A 20497-nucleotide genomic window follows, 5' to 3' on the forward strand; every position below is an offset into this window, starting at 1 on the left:
TTTTCTTAATACCAGATTGATTTTTCCTTGTTTTTAGATCCAAGGGGGTTGGATCTGGATCCACCAGGAGTTGGTGGGAGAAAGGAGGGGGGATGGTTAATTTCTCCTTGTTTTTAGATCCAAGGGGGTTGGATCTGGATCCACCAGGAGTTGGTGGGAGAAAGGAGGGGGAATGGTTAATTTCTCCTTGTTTTAAGATCCAAAGTGTTTGGATCTGTGTTCACCAGGAAATTGGTGAAGTCTCTCAAGACTACCCAGGGAAGAAAAGTAGTGCTTGGGAGTGGTGGCAGCAATACCAGCCCACATCTGTACCCTAAAGTTCAGAGTGGGGAAGGAACCTTGACAAAGCACAAAATGTGCTGTCAGAGCATTCAAAGCATACTGTTAAGCAGCAGCAGAACTCATTTCACAAAAGTAATAAAGATCCTTCTGGTAAATGGATAACTTGCAAAGAATGACACCAAGACCCTCCTTTTTTCAATCACTGGTTTGGTGGGAAGTCACGAAAAAATTGCTCAAAGGAGTTTCTTGCTAACATTCAGCAAATTAAATAGGTTGCCTAGTTATATAAGTTTTGTTTTTGCAGTATTGAACATAGCAGTGTGTTTAGAGCCATGATTACAGCCAGTGTGTTTGCTCAGTTCCTGAAGTGGCTTTAACTCACCATTACATATCCTGCATTCCTAGAACAGATGGTGGCATGACTGGCCCTGAGTGTAAACTAGATCAGACTTGGATTAAGCTCTATTATAAACAAGATACTGGCAGTCAATAGCTTTGGTGGATTTAAGTGTCTCATCTAGATTTAGACTGAGCCAGGTTGGAGAATAGTAGTTAAATGCCAGAAGCTTCCAGCATCTTCTTTACAGTACATCTCCACTGGTGGTGGGAATTTTAGAAGAAAATTTAGAGGATCCTTTTTATTTGCCTTCTGGTTTGTTTTTATGTTGCAGAATTCACATTTTTCAAGCTTTTCTCCACAGTCATGACAGCTAGAAACTTGTTACTTTTAAAGCTCAGATTCTGATGTATTCACATGACTCCAGGAGCTGGGGCTTTAAGAAAACACACCACATACCATGAGAATTTTCTCCTCCCACCCTCTATCTGTCCTGTCCTATTTTGACTGTAAGCAGATTGGGACACAGACCAGCTCTCACTAGGTGTTTGTACAACTACGAGCAAAATGGGGTCCCAATCTCAGCTGGGCCTACAGGAATGACCATAATACAAATAAACATATTGTAAGTTAGACACAGACTACTGTCTCCTATGTATTCATTTCCTTCCCCCAAAAGAAATAATCTATTGTTTGAGTCCAAATCTTACCAAGCATTTGAATTTCATAACACTGCATTAAGTCAACTATTCCATTATTATTTTTATTTGTTAACAAAATGAAGAAAGTTCCTGATACTATTGCAAAAATACACCCATTTGTAGCTTTGTTGTAACTGTCCAGAATCCTCTCTTAGCCCATTTATGCAGAAGGGTAAGGAAAATTCTGTACTGGTAAATAAGAAAAAACCTGCTAGTATTAAATTTTATATGGTAGATTAACAAGACTGGTACTAATGTATTAAACTTGCCTCTGAGCCAACTAAATTAATCCATCCTTCTGTTAATATAAGGAACTAAGAGTCACAGGAGTTAATTAGCCCACACTCCGACCTACGTTGAGCACATTTACAGAAGGGAGAGGAGCCCAGCTCCCCTACCACTCGCAATTTCCACATCCATTTGCTGAGACTGCAAACATAAGAGCTAATTATGGTAGTGGTTGCTATAACTTGGACAATATTCCAAAAGGAAGTCAATTAAGACTCCTTCAGCATACATTAGGCCACTAAACAGCAGGGGATGCTAATGCCTTTTGATGACCTAGGGGTAAGCAGCACCATGTCTCATTATCAATCCTATTAGTTATCCAATCCTATAAACATTTTTTTTTTTTTTTTTTTTTTACTTTCTTTGCAAAAACGGTGCTCGTGAAATGGTACATTTATTAGTACAAATTGCCATTTTCTGTGTGTACTGTAGCTAGTAAGAGTCTGACATGTGTCAATTCCAGCCACTGCCCTCTTTCTTATTATCTAAGTGTATGAAACAAACCCTGAATGAAATCCCTTAGTAGTATCTATTTGTCCAATAAATATTCAAACTGGGAATTTTATTCCTGGATTGCCAAACTGCAGCATCTTTCTTGCCTCTCTACTCTACTTCATGGATTCTATTGAGAACAATTTGGCAGAACAAGCCGACAAATGCTATGGTCAGCATATTGATCTCTCCAGCATTTTTACATTCACTGGTGTATTCATTTGTGCAGAGAAATGATTATTTCTTCTTGTCACAAAAGTGAAGTGCTGCTCCCTGAACTGCCTTCATTGCCTCATTTGAGATGATTAAATTGCACCTTGAGCTATGCACTAAGAAAGTAGTAATAAAGAAGCAAAAAACAATACAAGCAACTTGACTACAAGCTCAAGATATTACCTAGAGAGAAAAGTGGGCCTTTGTGGAAAACAAAGCAAAGCGAAAGTAGTAAGATCGGAAGGAAAAAAAGCACACACACAGACAGGCAAAAGGGTATAAAGCCATTTTGGATTAAATTTACTCTCTCTGCAAATCTCAGCATAAGTGGACTGTGTAGGGATAGAATATACCCCATGGGCTGAAATAGCCAATGCTGCCCCTTTGTCACCCCACGTGCCAGGATTTCTCGTCATTAGAGTCATATTAGCTCTGGCCTATTCCTAAATACACCCTTTGTGCTGGCCTGTTTTAGATTGATTTCAAGATGTAGCCCCATTCTGAAACTGAAGCTAGTGCTAGTGCTGAGATGAATTTCATGCTGAAAGAACATTACACCTATCCTCTGGGAGGAATTCAAGGTGTTAGTGTTTGCCATTAAAGTACTAAAGAGTTTGAGATCTGGTTATCTGAAATAATGCTTCTCTGTGCTGTACTGTCATGGCTTCATTCTGTGAAGATGCTCAGTCTAGACAACCCCTTTGCTGTGAGAAGCAGGATGTTGCTGGCAGGGCATTCCCCAACTTTGTAACTCAGTCCCTTACTCCAGTCCACCAAAGTTTGGATTTATTAGTCTTCCAAGAGTGCTACAGATCCCATCTATTTTCCCAAGCATTAAGGGAAAAGATGTGCTGAGGGCTGAAGAGTTTGGGTTTATTTTATTATCCTCATTATAGTTGCTGGTGAATACTTACTGTCAAGTTCTTTTGGTTTTTGCACTATATAATTCTAATTTATGAGTTTCATACCCAGAGCATGGGATGGGACCAGACAAAGTATTTATTTGAAGGTAGCATGGAGACTGAGCTCCCCACTGTAGAGGAATCTCTGTTCTATCTGCACCCTCTAGACTGCAGAGGGGCATCATGGGACTCCCATAGTGTAGAAGAACTTCAGCAGGCCCTCTATGGGTGAATTGAACCTTTAGTAAACACACACTTGAAGGTAGAATAGGCTCTCTATAGTGATTTCATATGAAAATAGCAGATCATTCTTTTCCAATCACCAAATAAAATATGAAAATGGCTGCTAGCACTTAAGTCAAAGAAAGGCAAATCAACAAAATCAAAATATCAAAGAAGGAAATCATCATGGGCAGGAATCGGATCTCAGTTACATCACCAGGGGCGGCTCCAGGCCCCAGCACACCAAGCGCGTGCTTGGGGCGGCATGCCACAGGGGGCACTCTGCCGGCCGCCGGGAAGGCGACAGGCAGACGGCCTTCGGCGGCATGCCTGTGGAGGGTCCGCTGGTCCTGCAGACCTCCTGCAGGCATGAAGCCGTGGGACCAGCGGACCCTCCGCAGGCACGCCTGCGGGAGGTCCACCAGAGCTGCAGGACCGACAGACCGCCCCCCCACGGCATGCTGCCGTGCTTGGGGCGGCGATATGTCTAGAGCCCCCCCTGTACATCACGGTAAGTCTAGAGTAACTCTATTGACTTCAGCAAAGTGATTCTCAGCCTATGAGATCAGAATATAGCCCAAAATAGCTAAAATCACATTGGGTTTTCTCCCTAAGCAGACCAATATTGCAATGAATAGGAAGAGATTATAGGTAAATGAACTTGCATATTATAAATATTTATCAAAGTGGTCAAACTCCACTGCCTGGCCATTGGACTCAGTGCAGTAAGAAATTGTCTTACCAACATATTGTTGTTTACACAACCTATAATATCTTTGACAACTAAGGGAGCCTAAGCAACTCCAGGCAGGAGTTGAAGTTGGGGGGGCCTTTATACTGGCCCTTCCCAGCATAATAAACAAACAGGCAAAATTCTGTGTTCCCTTTTCAGTTTTCACTCAGTCCTTATTTCAGACAAATTTAAAACGGGACAAATTCAGTAAATAGCACATTTATAGCATGTGTTTTCAAATGCTTTACCTACAGTAACTATCCATTCCTTCTTTTACGAATAATCTGAATATACCATACCAAGAATAGTTTCTTCAACTCTAGAAATGTGAGGCCCTGCTAATTACTAATGTAAGGGAGTTGTGTATCTGTGTATGTCTCCTTCACTACAATCCGAACTACTAACCAATTATTCTAATTCTCCTATTGCATGCATGGAACATGCTTTCTGCTTCTCCCACACTCTACTCCACATGCAGGTCAGTTCCACATCGATTTGATATTTATTGGAAAGTGTCCCAATTAAGCAATCAGCTGAAAGGCACAGAGAGCTGGTGTGTGATTCTGAGCAGAGTTTTCACTCATGTTTTAGAAAATCTCTTGGTGTCTGATACACAAATACGAAACTGATTAATCTGCAAGTCAGTGAGTTTTTGCAGATACTCCAAACTAGAGCAGCCTAGAGTTGATTTTTTGGTGGTGGTGATTTTCTGGTGGGAACAGCTTACAATGCCAGCAGTTGGGGAAACATGGTAACCATGAAAATAGCAAACTGGAGAACTTAGGCAGAGATTTTGTGGCTGCCATTCTGGATCTAGCAATCATGAATCCAAGCCTGCGTTCCTTGTGCATCAAGACATTCGTTTTAGCTAAAAAGAGTACGAACGCAAGTGAAATGCAGAAACAGGTTCCAAGTGTGCAGTTTTTAAAGTTCTGACTGATTTAAAATGCCTATTAAGAGTTCCACAGTTCACAGCTGTGGCAAAGAAGAGAAATATATTTTCAGTGTGTGAGGCAAATGCAAGACAATAACTATAAAATATGTTACATACATTAAAGGCCTGATGCCCTATCATCATCTTCCAGGGCATCAGGATCTCCATGAAATTAAACTAGTTTAAAGAAAATTTAAGAAGTTTCTCTTTTGTTATGTAAAAGAACAGGATTGTACAAAGCCAACCAAACATGAGAACAGAGGGACATTTTGTATTGACATGGAATTTGACAGCTGTTATGTCCTAGAACTAAGAGTCGGTGCACTCCTTTGCTAGAGTAGAGTAATGGCCAACATGCAACATTGTAAGAAGAAACACTAGAAATGACAATGAAATTATGTTCCCTGGCTGTCCCAGTCTTTGGTTTTGCTACAGTACAGAAAATCCTCTCACACACAAAAGTCTAAACTGAACCTTCTTGCAGTCTGTTGCAGCTAGACAAGGCCAGCAAACACTGTGCTTGTCTATTTGTTGGTCCTAATTGAAACAATCACTATAGCGTGCTTTTGTGTGTGTGTAAAATAGGACCAATTTTAAAACAAAAATTAAAAAAAAAAATTGCAAAACATTCTCTTTTGTTTTGTGCTTTTAAATCAAGCCTTTTAAATGCAAAACACAGTTTACTTGGAGTATTAAGCCAGAAACCAAAGCACGTTGTTTCATTAAAATAACCAGCTCTGTAGGGACTGTGAGATAGAAGGAAGAAATGACAATGTAAACACATACCTGATGCTTCTTGAGCTTTCACCTTCGGACCTGCAGAGTAACAAAAAGTAGTATTTAGAACACCACCACTTCAGCTCTTTGCATTCATAAAATAAACAGACCCTCATTCACTTTTGCAAATGCCAGAAATATTTACTCATCTTTAATGCTCCCTCTTTAAGTTTCATTTTATATCTCCAGTGCTTTTATACTTTTGCTACCAATTAGCAATTAAAAATAATTTTACTTAAAGTAACAAGAAATCAGTTAGGAGAAATTAAAAAGATGACAACAGTTAACAAGTCAATAACGAGGACACTTAAATGTAAGCTGTCACACTCTTGAACTTTCATAAAGACCTTTTGTAAATATGCACTATCACAGATTTATGTTCCATGTTTGTAAAGTACAAATATCAGCCTCTTACATCCCATACTAGCAGCAGATTAGCTTTTACATTCTTTAGTCTCTCTTCAGTATTGAAAGGTCATGGACATACGCATTTAGGAACCTAATCCCCAGACTTCTCAAATATTGTTCTGCTTCCAAAGAGCTATGGATTGCAAATACAATCAACCTAAAATATGATTTTTGATAATATGTATGTTTCTTTAATTGTGAGAAAGTGAAAGAATATGCGCTCTACTGCAGTTATTTAAGGGCTGCCATCATATTTTCTCTTCCGAATTGAGAGTAATTTTATGAATCCACAATGATGCAAAACCTACTTTTTCCTCTCATGTTTGCTATTTTTAAATATGGAGATTGAATAGGATATCATTCAAACTGACAAACTTCTCTTCCCTGAAGAAAAATAGAAACTGGATACAGTTTTAATAATTTCATGAATGAGTGCAGAATCCAGAGCAGAATATATAAAGTCATTTGTCTGATTCTGTCAAAAAATGCATCTGGTCTTAGCACTACAGAAAACCTAAAATATTTGCCTCTGTATCCTGGTGAGGTAAGGATGACAAACTTACATTTTGATTAGTTAATCTGTAGTAGGGCTGTCAAGTGATTAAAAAAATTGTGATAAATTGTGCAATAAAGTTACAATTAATTGCATTGTTAAACAATAGAATACTATTTATTTAAATATTTTGGATGTTTTCCACATTTTAAAAAACATATTGATTTCAATTATAAATCAAAGTATAAAAAAAGTGTACAATGCTCCCTTTATATGTACATGCACTTTTGATTACAAATATGTACATGGTAAAAAAAGATTGTATTTTTCAATTCACCTAATACAAGTAATGTAGTGCAATCTCTTTATCGTGAAAGTTGAACTTACCAATGTAGAATTATGTACAAAAAATAAACTTCATTCAAAAATAATGTCTGAGCCTATTGCTCAGACAAAAAAGTTAGTTTACATTTGCAGGAGATAATGCTGCCCGCTTCTTGTTCACCAAGTAACCTGAAAGTGAGACCAGGCATTCACATGGCACCGTTGTAGCCGGTGTCTCAAGATATTTACATGTCCGGTGTGCTAAATATTCATATGTCCCTTCATACTTCAACCACCATTCCAGATGTGTCCATACCGATCATGGGTTCTGCTCAATATCAATTCAAAGCAGTGCAGACTGATGCATGTTCATTCTCATCTGAGTCAAATGTCACCAGCAGAAGGTTGATTTTCTTTGTCGGTCGTTCAGGTTATGTAGTTTCCGCATCAGAGTGTTGCTCTTTTAAGACTTCTGAAGGCATGCACCACACCTCGTCCATCTCAGATTCTGGAAGGCACTTCAGATTCTTCAAGCTTGGGTCGAGTGCTGTAGCTATCTTTAGAAATCTCACATTAGTATCTTTTGTGTTTTATCAAATCTGCAGGAAAAGTGTTCTTAAAAAAAAGAACATGATGTGCAGAGTCATCATCCAAGACTACTGTAACATGAAATATATGGCAGAATGGGGGTAAAACAGAGCAGAGGACATACAATTCTGCCTCAAGGAGTTCAGTCAGAAATTTAATTAACACATTTTTTTACTGATCATCATCAGCATGGAATCATGTCCTCTGGAATGGTGGCCAAAGCATGGAGGGGCATACAAATATTTAGCATACCAGGCACATAAATACCTTGCAACGCCGACCAGAAAAGTGCCATGTAAATGCCTGTTTTCACTTTCTGGTGACATTGTAAATAAGAAGAGGGCAGCATTATCTCCTGTAAATGTAAACAAACTTTGTCTTAGTGATTGGCTGAACTAGAAATAGGACTGAGTGGACCTGTATGCTCTAAAGTTTTGTGTTTTGTTTTTGAGAGCAGTTACGTAACAAAAAAAAAAATCTACATTGGTAAGTTGCACTTTCATGATAAAGATTACACTGCAGTACTTGTAAGAGGTGAATTGAAAAATACTGGTTTTTTTTTTACAGTGCAAATATTTGTAATCAAAAAAATATAAAGTGAGCAGTGTACAATTTGTATTCTGTGTTGTAAATGAAATAAATGTATTTGAAAATGTAGAAAACCATCCAAAAATATTTAATAAATTTCAATTGGTATTCTATTGTTTAACAGTGCGATTAAAACAGTGATTAATCATGATTACTTTTTTTAATTGCGATTAACTTTTTTTAGTTAATCGCATGAGTTAACTGTGATTGAGAGCCCTAATCTGTAGCTGATTTTTCTTTTCCTGTATCCAAAAGGGAGGAACAAAAATCATGTCACATCCTTTGTAAGAACCCCAATAAAATACATGAAAGGAAACTATGATGGCTGTAACCAACTTCTACAGCTTAATTGTTTTGGAATCTTTATTTAGGACTTTCATTTGCCTATAGTAAGAGCTGTGCCGTTGATTGCACAAATGAACTATCATTGTGCCAACTTCCCATTAGCATATTAATGCAGTTCTGCACAAAAAGGAGATGCTAACTAGAGAATACAGAATGAATTTTGGTTACTGCACATAAATCTAACAATGCCATCACTGAATTCTAGATTAAAGTCCCATCTGAAGTAGATATAACGATCATTGTGACATTGTGCCCCATCTCAAAAAAGATATATTGGAAATGGCAAAGGTTCAGAAAAGGGCAACAAAAATGGTTAGGGTATGGAACAGCTGCCACATGAGCAGAGATTAATAAGATTGGGACTTTTCAGCTTGGAAAAGAGATGACTAATGGGGGGGCTATGATAGAGGTCTATAAAATCATGCCTGGTGTGGAGAAAGTAAATAAGGAAGGGTTATTTACTCCTTCTCATAATACAAAAACTAGAAGTCACCAAATAAAATTAATAGGCAGCAGTTTTAAAACAAACAAAAAGAAGTATTTCCTCACACAACACCCAGTCAACCAGTGGAACTCCTTGCCAGAGGATGTTATGATGGCCAACACTATAACAGAGTTCAAAAAATAACTAGATAGGTTCATGGAAGATAGGTCCATCAATGGCTACGATGGACAGTGATGGTGTCCCTAGGCTCTGTTTGCCAGAAGCTGGGAATCTGAGACAGGGATCATTTGATGATTATCTGTTCTGTTCATTTCCTTTGGGATACCTGGCATTGGTCACTGTCAGAAGACAGGATACTGGGCTAGATGGACCTTTAGTCTGACCCAGAACGGCCATTCTTATAAGTAATGAATTCTTGAGGAGTACATATTCTAATTATTACATGATTATAGGCAGAGCTGGCAGTGGAACCTGTAGTCCAATTTATATGATACATTCCATGATAAGACCCTGTTTTCAGTTGTTTAGAAGTTTTACCAAACATTAACTGTTCAAACTGAAAGTTTCCATGTTCAGTTTCTGCTTGAGGCTTAATTGCTTTTGGAAAGTTTCAGCTAATATGGTTCAGTTGTTTCTGAAAACAAAATTAGTCAAAATAACCTGTTTTCCCCTATATTAAAAAAATTCTTACAACCATTTATTTGAGAAGCTCTAGTGACTCCAAATGTTAGAACAAGGGCTTTACATTGGAAAGAGGATTGCTGTGCTGTGAGGGATATCCCTCGTGCTATCTCTGTGAGAATATGCCCAAATTTGGCCAAGTTATGAGGCTTTCAAATCTCAGTTGGCACACTTTCAGTAGAGACTTTTGACTTTGGCAGCTAAATTCTTTGAAGAGTTGCCCTGTGGATACTTCAGGCTGGGGCTGCAGGAAAGGCAGAGGGAAAAGGGACAGGAGCTGGGGTGTTCAGGGGGTGGAGAGTCACAAAAAGGCAGGAGGCAGGGCATGGGTGGTGCAGGGAAAGGGAGGAGGAGAGAGGGTGGGGTCAGAGTGGGGGCACAGAGGCAGAAGGGTCTGTAGCAAGTAGAATACAGTCTCCTCCAGAATCTGGAATTGAATCCAGGAGTCCTGCATTTCTACATTTCTCTGCTGTCAGCAAATAGTTGTGAAACCCACTTGTAAACAGTGCATCTCATCCTCATCAAGAGCCTGGTCCACACAAAGATAACAGCCTTCTACTGCTACTAGTTATGCTATTAGCTCAAGGGCTAGAGGCAGGGCCGGTGCAACCATTTAGGCCAACTAGGCGGTTGCCTAGGGCGCCAAGATTTGGGGGCGCCAAAAAGTGGCGCCCCCCCCCCAAATTTTTAAATGGTTGCAGCCGCTGCTGCTGGAGGGGCTGAGCTGCCAGGTGTCCCCCAGGTCAGTGCGCTGCCGCCGCAGCCCAGCAGCCCAGGGCGCCCCCCACCCCCCGGGGTCCCAGACCCGCGAGACCCGCGCGCGGGGCGGCGAAATGTCCCGGCACCTAGGGCGCCAGAAACCCTAGCGCCGGTCCTGGCTAGAGGTCTGTGCTATTGATCAAAAGGTCAAAACTTGGATGATGATCCAGGTTTAGGAATGGGAAGGGTAAGGAATATGTTATCAATATGGTTAAAAAAATAATCAGAATTTCTGGGTCAGTTCTCTTTTTAAACACACTTGGGAAATTGCACCCCCCCCCAAAAAAAATGTTAACAGAATGCTAAGGTTGCAAAATCAAGAACTTATGTTAGGAAATTCCAAACTTAAGGTTGCCTATGCAATTTTACAGAGAAGGACGTTGGTTATCAAAAACTAATATATATTATGACAAAATATTTCATGTCTCCTGTGACCTTGTGACCTTTTGGATGAAAAGAGGAATGGACTATCTAAAACCTGGTTAGAAAAAGCCATCATCTCCAAGAAGAATATGAAACATTATGCTAGAGGTGAGGGAAAGCTTTGGCTGAGAAGAAGCCAAGAGATTTTTACCATACTGGGAAATAAGTAGCTTTCAAGGTTTTGTAACTGAAGTTTAGCACCTTATTGTCAGTGTTTTTTGTAGATATGGTCAGGTGTTGAAGGCCTTTTTGCCTTCTGTTTTCTCTATTATAACTTCCAATAAATGTCACTTTGGTTCTCATAGAATGTCAGGGTTGGAAGGGACCTCAGGAAGTCATCTAGTCCAACCCCCTGCTCAAAGCAGGACCAATCCCCAGACAGATTTTTGCCCCAGATCCCTAAGTGGTCCCCTCAAGGATTGAATTCACAACCCTGGGTTTAGCAGGCCAGTGCTCAAGTCACTGAGCTATCCCTCCCCCCCATCTAGAGCTGAACCAGATCTAGATGCTCTTTTTTGGGCAGGGAGTGGCTGGGACTTTGAAGAACATTATTGCTCTCTGGTCACTGAGCGGGCTGTGGCTAGTGATTTTAATACAGACCAAGGACTGACATCCAGATATGGAATATCTGTAAAAAAAAAAAAAAAAAAAAAAAAAAAAAGAGCAGAGATAGTGGAGTGTATTGACAGGCAGCGTCACAAACATTTCAATGCAAAATGACAGAAATTAATGCTCTGGAGAATACTGCTGCCTTAAGCAAAGTAAGAAATGCTGCTGCCAGAAAGAAAAATGTAGCAAAATCCAAACCACGTAATATAATTGAACTATTCCAGAGAGATGTAAACAACACACAAAACTTGTAAACAGATACAATTTCATTGTAATTATCTCCTTTTACTTTAAATATTTTCAGTAATCTTTCTGGGTATCCTCATTCTCCAACTAACAAGAGGATGCTATGTTTAGTGGTATCTTTCAGCACTAAAATGTGGTAGTTTACTGTAGTATTTGGTATCAGTCACAAGCATAACATCACCTCCTATAAAAGGCATCAGTGAAGAACAATCCTCACCTTTGTAAATGCTTGAGTTCTAAAGGGTCAGTGATATTATGCAGTCTTATTTATGGTTTATAAAGTTAATCCTACTGTATACAAAGATTTTTTTTTCCACAGAAGGAACATGGAGTGGAACAACTCAAAGGCAGTCAGTTAAATAAATATTGAATTGGCCCTTGCCATAGATCAGTTCACATTAATGAAGGTGGTATCTGACTTATCATATATTTATTTGTAACTGAACTGTACAGTAAATTTTTCAAATACAAATGAAAAATACATAGTGAAAGCTTTAGAATGATTGCACAAGGTAAATTCTCTCCTAAAGCGTCTTCTGTATATACTAAAACAGAGAATGGAAAGACTGATCCCTGCGAACTACCCCGGCCCCCCCAAGTGAGTGGCTACAAAAGCCATTTCTGTGCCAGGCCCATTTGAACCCTGAGATGTTAGCACTGCACTCGGTGCTATATGTGGAAGGTCATTCCCACTTTTTTGATTGGACATAGGGCAACAATTTTCATGGTTTTTGGCATCCAGTGCAGGCTTTTTGAGAATTGACTGGACTATCCAGAGAATGAGACATGAGTAAGTGTACTGCACTGCAGGGGGCAGGTACGGGGATGCACACTACCATACCTCTCTGTCTTAAAGAAACCCATGGCTGACTGCACAGTTCCAGTGCAATTAACCTGACATATGTGATCCAGGTTGGAGAATCCAGACACCTATAATTCCACTGTGCATTTGTGAGCTTGCAAAGCAGGCAGGTGGAGCTAGAAGACCTGGTTTGGAGAGAGAGGCTGCTATATCCTAGTGGTATTTATCACCAGGAACGCACACCTTAACACTTAACCCTAATCTGACAAATCCCTTTCACACACGCCCAACATAACTCCTTAAAACATACTTATTCCCAGCTGCCAAGATCTTTTTAGGAAAAAAGAAATATTTTAGCACTTCAAAAGGTATCAGTACAAGCCTACATTTTCAAACACAACTAGTGATTTTCAAAAGGCAGATGCTCCACTGATCTGACAAGTAGCCCCCTTTAAGTGTCTCTGAAGTTGGACACCCAAAAATTGAGTCATCCTAAAATCATTGTTGAAAAATGTATACCACTCTCTGTGCCTTCAAAGCCAGGTTTTCTTAGTTACCATGAGATGCTTACCATGAATGACAGAATGAAATGTTCTCGCTCTCTGTATGTGTGTGTGTATATATATATATATATATATATATTATATATATATACACACACACAAAATGAATTTCTAGATGTGATCTACAAGTGATTAAGTTGATGTGTAGAGATCTGTGTAGTGTATAAAAGGTTGTTAGTTTAAAAAATGCACTTTTTGTAGGTATAAAAAGTGCAGGTTTGTTCACAGTCGTGGGAAGGCTTTGAAAGAATATGGCTGAGTTGGAAAAATTGGACCTGAAAGGTAACTGATAAGATAGAACAGAGGCAGGCAACCTATGGCACGTGTGCCAAAGGCGGCACGTGAGCTGATTTTCAGTGGCACTCACATTGCTCAGGTCCTGGCCATCGGTCCAGCGGGCTCTGCATTTCAATTTAATTTTAAATGAAGCTTCTTAAACATTTAAAAAACCTTATTTACTTTACATACAATAGTTTAGTTATATATTATAGACTTAGAGACCTTCCAAAAATGTTAAAATGTATTACTGGCATGCAAAACCTTAAATTAGAGTGAATAAATGAAGATTCGGCACACCACTTCTGAAAGGTTGCCAACCCCTGAGATAGAAGGGAGAAGAGGCCCCAGTTATGAGGGATAGTAAGAAAGAAAGGATTTGCATGTTGAACCAGTAATTAACCCAAACCGTCCAAAATCTGGTTTCAGCTAAATTAGCATCAGGCAGTAACATCACTTGTTCATTAAAGGGTAAACTCTTGGAAGGTTTATTGCTAATACCTGCCTGACAAAGTTGGAGCTGACCAATATGTGGTTAGCACCTCTGTGTTTAATCCATTTATAATTATCTTGATCAAATGCTTATAAATGTTTTGTTACTGTTTGGATGAGGAATTATGGTTAAATTAGCATCATGATAATACCCTGCATAAATAATAATTCCATGAGTGATACCTGATGGCTGACTAGGGACAGAAAATGAATCCTGTCCTCTGCATCTCACTGGAAAGCCTGGAATATTAGATTTCCAGTAGAATAAAGAAACTGTTTCTACCTATGCCAGGTTGCAAAAAATCTAACCTTAAAACTGCCACTGGCCCAGGACTTAATGTTGCTATTAATCAAATACAGTGATGAGTGATTATTTCAAAGTAGGATTCAAACGGATCTCTGCTGATTCACTTTGCTGGTATTCATAACCGTTATTCACTCTTTTAAGAGCATTCACATGAATATGTTTTTATGTATGGAACACAAAACTGTCATCATAGTACAAATAAATATTTGCCCTGGAAGTAATTCCACAGGTATTTTGTAAAGCAATTTTTAAAAGTTTCATAAATCAAATATTTTGTGTAAGTTTGCTGAAATGTGTAATCTAAAACCAGATACCACCTACTGATAAAGCTTAAGTCATCGGATCAGGGAAAAGAAACAACATACAATTAAGTGACCAGTCATATGCCATGAATGGCAAAATCACAAGTATTCATAGTAAGCAGTTAAACCATAAGCCAAATTTTGGTTCATACAGGCTATCCAAATGACTGCAGATAAATATATTATCTACAAACAAATCATGATTTTATTAATTTATTGAAAGTAAGCCTAGCTCTGTTCATTTATATGGTTTACAATGTATAATTCACCGCATATAATAATGGTAACACTTTAAAAGTTCCTTCTATTTTGAAAAAAATGTAATTTTGGGCATCATTTTGTATTTCAGTAGAATCTTTCAAAAAGAGTTTATATGCACCCAGGGTGGTTGTTTTTTTTTAAATCTTGTTGTGTGCATCTGTGTGTATGTGCGCGCATGCACACAAATGCAAATTATTTAAACCACCTTAGCTTTACAGATATATTAGCCTGAAAATTGACTACCAGAGGCAAAAAATAAATAAATCTATGCACGCACACCTTACCATGAAAAACTAGTGTTATTTTACTTATCTGTTTAAAATTAAAGTCTCACACCAGCCATTGTGGTGAATAAAATATTGGAAGGCTATATACACACAGACAAGCACTGAACAATTATAGAAGTTACATGCAGCTATTTGTACCATAAAGTATTCAAACACAGCTGAGATGGATAGAGTAACTATAGCAACACCATTAATAGAACTGGTCTACAGTAAAACCCATTTTCTTGACCACAGTGTCTTATGAATGCTCAGAAAATGTTCACCTCAGGTTAGCAGTAGAAGATCTTAATGGCCATCCTCATCTAACTCACTGGAAAGCCATTCCTTTGTCTTGCTTCTTGGAATTCAGAAACTCTCTTTATAGGAGCAACAATTTGTTACCTAAACATGATTTTTCAACACTATGTTGGTCACGCTGTGCCAAACAACAGCACACAGTCCAGGATCAATTGTTTTCTGGGGCTGAATTGGAGGCAGCCAAGGAGGATAAACAACATTTCCTTTTAACTTGTGCTTGTGACACAGGCTACCAACATACTAACCTTCCTGAGGGGCAGTGAAATGTCAGCATTTGCATGGTGACTGTCAAAATTTGCACTCATACCTGCAATGCTAGAATTTATTTAGGAGAATTCCAACAGGGCTATTTAGAGCTGGTTTGTATTTTCCCCATGAAATGTCCAATCAGCCCTATGAACAAGCAAATTGCTTGGTGAGAAAAACACAAGGTTACAAATGAAGTCGCAAAGTAAGAATGTCACAAACATTTCAAATTAATTTGCTGGAGGAATGTTCTTAGCTCATTACAAACTCTTTAAATAAAACATTTTCTTAAAGGCAAGTTCTCAAATAGCTTTGTGTTTCTATGTCTAAATGGCTTTGGAATAACCACAATCAAGTGCTGAAGAGAGCCCTTTTGATCCCATTGATTCCCAAACCAGATATTGCAAATGTTGACAAAGTTTGTAACAAAATAAATACAAAATAGGTGTTTAAAGGGGAAAAACCTATTTCATCTTCCATGTCTCTATATAGTTTAGAATTACAAACATATGAATGCATTCCTTTGAAATTTCAAACATGCTTATTCATGCATATGTACTCTGGGTGCCAGAGGATGAATGAACAGGTAGCCTCTCTGGAATAGAGAGTTTCCTCACCACAGTTCATGATTCACTCCTATTAATTAGAGCTAGTCTAAAGAATGTTTCATTCAAAATTTCCCTTTTTCGTGGGAAAATTTCAATTTGAATAGAACTTTTCAATTGGTTTCAAAATGAATTTTATTTTTGTTTTCAAAATCCACACTTTTTAGAAATTCTGGTTTATTTCTTGCTTTTCCTGCACAATAGAACGAAAGTTTAGATCCCCCTACATTTCCATTTTCTTCTTTTCATATTTTCTTTCCTTCTGTATCTTTTCAAGACTTCAACATCTCTGTAAATGTTATAAAGTGGAAAAAGATGTAGGAAACCAAACAAATTGCACGTTACTTGTTAAACAAAATTAACAATGTTCTTAAGTTATTGTTAAAAACAATTGAAACAGTTAGAAAATATTTTCCTGTGAAAAATGTTGCTTTTGATAAACCTGCAATTTTTCAGTAGGAACATTTTTTGGCCAGAAAATGTTTTGACCAACTCCCCTACTAATAAATCCATATGGTAAATATCCAGCTAGAAATATATCAGACACTTGGCGTCTAAAGCACTGAAATATAAGATAAATATAAGAGAGACAAGGTCTCTTTTGCAGAACTAGCATACAAAATGCACTATACTTCAACTCACTGCATCACTATTTAAACCTTAAAGGCTACTCGCCTGATACACTAAACCACAGAGTAGGGTGCCCTTAGAAAGCATGAGATCGTATCAGAATTTGGTCCTGTACTCCCCAGACTAGAGCAATAGCTGGGAATAAGTAGAAAGCTTCTTCCATTGCTCTCATCATCCTCAAACAAGTTAGCAGACCCCAGAAGAAGCCACATCCAGCACACCTCTGAAATACCCCAGAGGATCACTGTAGTGGTGGGTAGAATAAAAGGATGAGGAAATTATGGGATCTAAAAGAACGCTCTCTCCTCACCCCCAAAATAAAATGCCTTCAGTGCACTGCCTGATTTCTCTATTTTGTCTCCCAGCCAAGATCTGCAGTGCAGAAGACTGCAGAACATCACAGATGAGCACAGTTCTGCATAATTAACTACACAGTTAATTAAAAAAAAAAAAAAAAGATTTTCATAGAAAAAAGTTTCCTAAAGCATCATGAAGCTTTTTTTTTTTTATTAATTCCAAAACAATAGAAATGTAACCTGTGAGGAAATCTCAGTTTGCCACCTTTTCCCCCTGCCTTTTATTTTAATGTACTGTAATAAAGGAAATGAGGAACAGCAGGTTTTAGACACTTATTACTGGTTTACAGCATTGTTCAATTGCAGAAATTTAAATTTCCTCTCAATCTTTGTGAATGGAATTGGATGTATGCTTACACTTCACTGAAGTGGGGTGTTTTTTTAATGACAGATCACTGTTATCCATTTGGGAAATGTGCCTAAATTGGCAACCAAACATCCTTAAGATTAGAACAGCTAGAGACAAAACTATCATTTTTCTCCTAGCAGGATTTAATCTCAGACTACTTCAAGTAGAGGCCACGAGGAACAAATGCTATCATGGCCGGCTGTGATGCAGCCAGCCTTGAAACTAAAATTGATGCTCACAAATCTCTCACAGGAAGAAAGTAGCTGGAAGGAAAAAGCCTACACTAAAGATCCAAGCAATCCTGTTCATGCTCCAAATTTCCCCAACCCTTCACACAAAGAGAATTCACAGATTTTGAGACTGGAAAATTTCACCTTTTATATCATAAAACTGATCTACAATATTAGTTTTCGTTTGCAGAACCCTGGGACACATGCCCTCATCCCCCTAAAAAACAGAGTGGGGAAATTACTCATTATATATTACGGCTTGCAACGAGCTATTTTTACATCTCTCCCTTGGACTGCACAACTAGGGGAAGTGCACAAGATATGGGGATACCCTGGTAAACAAGCAAACCCTAAAGATCCACAGGGTGATAAAAAGGCAGCAAGCCATGCACATCAGGACATCTGCAAATACTTCTGCTGCCTCCATGTGCCTGGCAGTTGTCTGTTTTCCATATCTTCCCATTATTAGCAGGCCTATCTTCTGAGAAGCCCAGACCTCTCCAGTGGCACCTGGAACTGAAGGACACTTAATGCTGAAACTGTCAGCATTAGCTTATGTGCCAGTTTGCTAGGAAAGTTACAACCGAAGTATGCCGCACAGAACAGCTCTTCTAATTCCACACAATTCCCTAAGACACAGAATTTCTAATTCATATTATCTTTGACCATGTGTAGTTGTTGTACCTGGCCTGCTGGCAGCCATTTAACAAAAGAAGAGCATATGGTTTTGTTGCCATGCATGTGGCCCCCAGAGAGCTGATTTTGCTCTCTGTATTTTGCAATAGCTTTAGATCAGGGACCATGCCTTTTCTTTGTAAAGTGCCTATCACACTTAGCATGCTATAAAATAATACCATTATAACCATCACATCAACAGGTAATGCATACACTAGTTTTGTAACATGCCATTTTTATAAAGCAGATAGCAAAACAGCACACAGAACACGTGATTTGTTTTAAACCTCTTCTAGAAGAGTTCAAAATCTATTGGTTTCTTTGTGCTCTGAAACTATTTTTCCAGGGCAGTGGAATCTAAAAATAAAGATTTTAATCCTATGACATTCGATTTGTTACTTGTATCTAAATTATATGTGCACAAATGAAACATATACCATGATGTAAATATCCTTTAATGCCACAGGTGCCTTTAGGACAGGCTTTAAAAGGAAGATACATTAAAGTACTGTATTTCATTTTGAAAACTATTTTATAACCCTTAAAAACAAATTATATATTGATGTTTTCATACAGAAATGCCACTGCATCAACTCCTAACTCAACAATTTATTGTATTGCATTGTGCTGGGCAAGCACTTTATTGCCGTTACTACACAGTGTTCCATTAAAAATAAAGTACATATAAAGGGGACTCAACACCACTTGCAAAAAAAATGTGCTTGTCATTGAAGTCCTGTGTTCAGACAGAAAGGGCACCGCTGCATGCACTGAAATTCCTTATATGCTGTAGTGTGTGTGAAACTTGAATAAACTCTATTAAACAGGATTACACAATCCAAGAGGCCTTTCTGCCTCCAACGTGAATGACAAAGTTGGAAACATAGAGACACAGCTCAGCTTCCTCACTAGACTGTTCCTAAGTCGAGTAGTGAGAAATATTCATACCAAAACCAAGAACCAGGTGTAGCTTGGTTAGATTTTATTACCAACCCAAACCCGGGACAAATCAATCAAACTTTAAGGAGCCCAAGTGAAGTTTTTAACATTCCTAGGACTACACAGTTTCAAGATCAAACCAGGGAAAACTGAGTTTTGGTTGGGTTTCACTTTGGTTTTGGAGTTCATTTGAACCTGAAAACAAAGCAAAATTCAAAGCAGAACTCAAGACTACTGGATTTTACAGAACATTCCACTTCAGAGCTAAATCAGGCTTCCTGTTCTACTGTACTATGACATCAGACATTATTTCATAGACTCAGGAGAGAGAGGATGCTGTTCAAGTTCTTTTTAGCCTTGGGAGACAAAAAGTCACAAATTCTAGTCTCATCTCTACTGACTGCCATTTATATTAGCATGCAACCCTTATAACTCAACAAGGACTCCTACCCACAGCCAAGAGTAAAATATTAGTCCACCCCATTTTACAAATATATTGAGAGGTTGTACAAGTTTGCTTCAAACATAGCTGGGACTAGAATCCACATCTTTAAGGTAGCAAATAAGTCTCAGCCGCTTAGTCTTTCAAACTGACTGTGCTAACTTTGTGTTCTTCTATTAGCTGATCTCTAACCACTAGATTGCACTAAACTCCAGAAGTCTGGGACAGAAAAAAAGGATAGCAGATCTCTAGTCTGTCTAGGTTCTTATATAGTGAATAGTTTCTAATCCATAGGCAAAGTGGTTGCCAAGTGTGGCAAAGTACCTGCTTCTTCTCAGCTGGCTCAGTTCCTTTTTGCCTTGGAGACACAGGCTTGGGCAAAGCAAAGTCCTTCTTGGTCACACAGGGTCTGGCTGATCCTTTTCTCAGTCAGTCCCTTGCTCTGTTTCTCTCCCCTTCTGGGGACAGAGTGCAGTCTTCCTTGCTGGAAGGCGCTCAAAGTCTTACTGCACCTACTCACTAGCAGCTTCTCCTACCCCCATCTGCTTCCCTGCCAGGCAGGGTTTAATAAGGTCTCCAGCAATTGGGGCCAGCTGAACCTAATTAGTTCCCTGGTAACCCCTGTTCCAGCTGAGCCTTATTTCTCCA

General features: G+C 38.7%; 1 protein-coding gene across 3 annotated transcripts in view; it reads right to left on the reverse strand.

Annotated features, from left to right (window-relative positions):
- The window catches only part of IQSEC1 (IQ motif and Sec7 domain ArfGEF 1), a 722374-nt gene that overhangs the window by 504900 nt on the left and 196977 nt on the right, over window positions 1-20497 (reverse strand). For all 3 annotated transcript variants that reach the window (XM_075073331.1, XM_075073330.1, XM_075073332.1), the window contains exon 2: window positions 5891-5920. In XM_075073331.1, the coding sequence (XP_074929432.1) occupies window positions 5891-5920 (30 nt within the window). The remainder of the gene's footprint in view (window positions 1-5890; window positions 5921-20497) is intronic.

Source organism: Chelonoidis abingdonii, chromosome 17 (genome assembly GCF_003597395.2).
Source record: "Chelonoidis abingdonii isolate Lonesome George chromosome 17, CheloAbing_2.0, whole genome shotgun sequence".
Classification (NCBI taxonomy): domain Eukaryota; kingdom Metazoa; phylum Chordata; order Testudines; family Testudinidae; genus Chelonoidis; species Chelonoidis abingdonii.